Raw genomic sequence first — 4,038 nt, 5'->3', positions numbered from 1 at the left:
ACTGGAACAAATATAGTAACCTCATGGATCAATACACAGAGTCTCTACCATGCCTAGGAGAAACCACAGGTCTTGTGAACTACACCAGATTCACAGATTGCATGAGGGAATCTATCTACGAAAGCACGCCTCGGAGAAAGCTTGTCAACAGTTACCGTCAAAGGAACCCAGTCCCGTGGTGGGATCCAGATTGTGACAGAGAAGTTAGACTCAGGAAGGCTCTGTTCAAAAAATGGAAACACCAGTCCTCCTCGGTGAACTGGCAAAATTACAAAAGACAAGTCGCTGCTACGAAGAAGCTCCTCCAAAAGAAAAAGAGAGACAATTTTAGAAACTTTGCTGCCACCTTATCACACAGAACCTCAATCTCACACCTATGGAAGCACATCAAAATACTTAAAAACAAATGGACACTTACAAGAAGTACAGAAGATATCGGATCAGATACCATCAATTTGCACAAACAGTTGGCAGTTGACAAAATATCTCCTCCGTGGGTACCAGTCAATCCGACAATAAATCTGACAGTCTCCTCGAATCCTTTCTTGGACTCTCCTTTCAACTTTGTTGAATTCAACGCTGCAATAGAACGTGCCAATCCAAAATCATCTCCTGGTCCTGACGGGTTAGACTACCAAATGCTTAAACATCTTTCCACCAAATCCAGACTGTACCTGTTGGATATCTTCAACGATATCTTCCAAAATAAACGCTTACCTGAAGAATAGAACAGAACTCAGATCTTGCTCATAAAAAAGGCAGACAGCAATAGCTTCAGACCTATTTCGCTTACTTCCTGCATGTGCAAAATCATGGAGAGGATGATTAATAACAGGCTTCTATGGTGGTGCGAAACTACCGGTCAAATTCCCATCACTCAATCAGGATTTAGGAAAGGACGATCTGCCACCGATAACATCCTCAACCTCACTGCTCACATAAGAACAGGATTCGCTCGCCACCAAATTACCACTGCTGCATTCCTAGATGTTAGTGCAGCTTATGATAACGTGCTATGGAACATTTTAATGGATAAACTAGCGAAATTAGGTGTTCCAATCAATACTCTGAGCTTCATAGCAAATTGGTCCTATTGTCGATTCGCCAGCTCCCCAAGTTTCGAAGGAATGAGGGCTATTTACAAAGGACTTCCCCAAGGCGGAGTACTAAGCCCCTTGTTATACAATCTGTATGTGGCCAACATATTTAAAAGGGTTCCAAAGGAAGTCCACATTTCGCAGTATGCCGATGACATCGCCCTATTCTCAACTAACTCTGCTCTGTCTGTCGCCAAATGCTCCATTGAAAAGGCTCTAAAAGAGGTGAATCGTAATCTAACAGAAATAGGCCTTGAACTCTCCTTACAGAAAACCAACCTCATAGTATTCAACAATAGTAACTTGCCAAGTGGTCGTACCCTCTTTCGAGTAGGCCAGTTTTTGATTCCAGATTCTCATAGCACCAGGTTTTTGGGGGTACACCTAGATCACAGGTTATCCTTCGAATCTCACATTACATCACTTCACAAAAAATGCTTGTCCGCACTCAACATAATTAAATTTCTAAGAGGTGTCTGGTGGGGAGCCCATCCTGATACTCTCATCCTCTTATATAAGGCCCTTATCAGATCTAGACTTGATTATGCAGCTCACATCTACTTCCCAAGCAACCGAACGCTGATTGCCAAACTGGAATCTATTCAGGCTCGTGCCATCAAACTATCCCTTGGTCTCAGAATGTCCTCTCCAACAAGTGTCGTTCTTGCAGAATCTGGATTTACATATCTTGAGAATAGAGCTTTATACCTTGGAAAATCTCACTTAACAAAAATCATATCTAATGCCAATCATATCTCCAATAGATACATCAAAGAACTCTCTGATACTATCGCCTTGCTCCCTTCTACCATAGCCAAGGGGAAGGCCAAGCTCCTCATAAACTGCCTCATAGAAACGCTAAAAGTCAAGGATATTTGCTATATATCTGACAACTTCCCATGTATATCCACACCCTATAACACTACAACTTTTCAAGCAGCATGTGACCTTGACATAGGTCACAGGTTACAAAGTTCCCCAGCTCCCAACCTAGAATTCACAGATTTTATAAGAAACCACTATAGTAACCACCTCTGCATCTTTACGGATGGGTCCAAAGTGGAGGATGGACTATCTACAGGTGCAGCGGTTGTCTGTCCTGAGAAACAGATGTATATTCCCTTCAGTATAAATCTCTCAGCCTCAGTCTTCACTGCAGAATGCGCAGCTATATCACAGGCCATTAACATCTTTCATGATAGCGATAAGCCTCTAATAATTTGCTCTGATTCCCTCAGTGCAATAATGAGCCTCGACAATCCTTGTATTAACACCAAAACAAACTTCCACATAGTAGATATTAAACAGAAGAGTATAGAATTGGCCTCCTTACATCAAAATGACAAATTTGTAGTCTTTATCTGGATTCCTTCTCATTGTGGGATTCGTGGTAATGAAATAGCCGACCGACTTGCTAAAGAAGCCACCCAAATCACCCACTCTCCTCTCCACAAGATTCCCTATACTGACTTTAGAGAGAGGTACAAGGAAGAAATGTGGAAAGATTTCACGGACAAATTAATATCTATATTTTACAGTAAAGGAACGCTATACTGGCAGAAATTTTTCAAATCGCAGAAAAAACCCTGGTACAGCGGACTCGACCTTTCCAGAGAATTAATAGTTAGATTTGGCAGGATGAGAACCAACCATGTCAACACGCGGGAATCACTTGCAAGGTTTAATATAGTTCCGGACTCCATATGTGAGTGCTCTAACCCGACACAAAATATAGACCACCTTTTATGGGAGTGTCCTCTGCGATCTGAAGGAAGAACTTGCAATATCCCTCCAGGAGAAATTGATACTATCTTGAAAAAACTAAATATTAAAGCCCTTAATATTATTAATCATTTTTGTAACAATAACAAGATTCATGTGTAAATATTAGTGATAAGCACATGTGATCACAAGACTGATGTCAGCACCTCTGCCAATCGGTTTCTGAACCAAATAACAATCCGTCTGTGATAACAATTAGTTACCTTAAGTCGGTGCAATAGTCTTAGCAATACGTAAGCAATAAGATATAGCCTTAATAGATTTAGGAAACAATGTAATACCAAAACGAAATGTTATTAGATATAGTTATAATAGCAATCGATAAATATGTTATATCAAGGCGAAGTCCTTTGTTAAAATATGTATGACTGCTTATGGGCCAGATCTGGCCTAAAGCTTATTTAAATAAAAAAAAAAAAAAAAAAAAAAAAAAAAAACATTACGTCACCACGCTCTAGCGAGCCCCACTACGACGCGTAATACGTCACGCGCCCCTCCACGCGATCTCCGAGCGAAGGAGGTCTGGACAATTCCCGAGGAAGTCGGTTCTCATCCGCGACCTGGTCGCGTCAACATCTCGCGTTTCTATCTTCAAGCGTTACTATATCTAGCTGTTCCAATCTTAGTATTAAGCGCCTTTGAATCCCAACTATTTTTGAATATATATATACTTAGTGTTAACCATTCAAATCCTGTCATTTATTATCCGCCAATCCCGCGCAAGAGAGTGCCGCGTCGCGCCGGTTGTAAACACTAATTACGCCAGTTATCTCGCCCTCTCGTGTCTAACAATCCAATCCATTCGGCGAACGTCCGCACCATCTCGCGGCCGCGCAGCATCAGGACCAGCATCTCCAGAGAGAGAGAGAGAGAGAGAGAGAGAGAGAGAGAGAGAGAGATCGACCTAAGAGGGACAAGGACACCGACCCATTCTCCGTAGCCAATCCGAGGGAGCACGGCTGCCCCATCTGTCTCTGTTTCTTGCAATCTGCCCAGGACTGTTGGTGAGTAGCATATATACATATTTATGTGGAACCGTGGACCCGGCTAGACTTCGAACGTACGAGTCGAGTGAGCCAAATGGTTGTAATTTTGAAGCTTCTCTCCGCGGTAAAATCGCGAAGCGTCTTTACCATCGCGTAACCAACCGCGGGACGTA

General features: G+C 42.2%; 1 protein-coding gene across 1 annotated transcript; it reads left to right on the top strand.

Annotated features, from left to right (window-relative positions):
- Nucleotides 1-812: 812 nt before the first annotated feature.
- Nucleotides 813-2,981, top strand: LOC143355022 (uncharacterized). The gene has a single exon (XM_076789460.1). It carries the CDS (start codon nucleotides 813-815, stop codon nucleotides 2,979-2,981), a length of 2,169 nt encoding a protein of 722 aa, XP_076645575.1.
- Nucleotides 2,982-4,038: the final 1,057 nt, after the last annotated feature.

This window comes from Halictus rubicundus, chromosome 6, assembly GCF_050948215.1.
Source record: "Halictus rubicundus isolate RS-2024b chromosome 6, iyHalRubi1_principal, whole genome shotgun sequence".
Classification (NCBI taxonomy): Eukaryota; Metazoa; Arthropoda; class Insecta; order Hymenoptera; family Halictidae; genus Halictus; species Halictus rubicundus.
The sequence above is the reverse complement of the archived record's forward strand: the minus strand, read 5'-3'. Positions and strand labels throughout refer to the sequence as shown.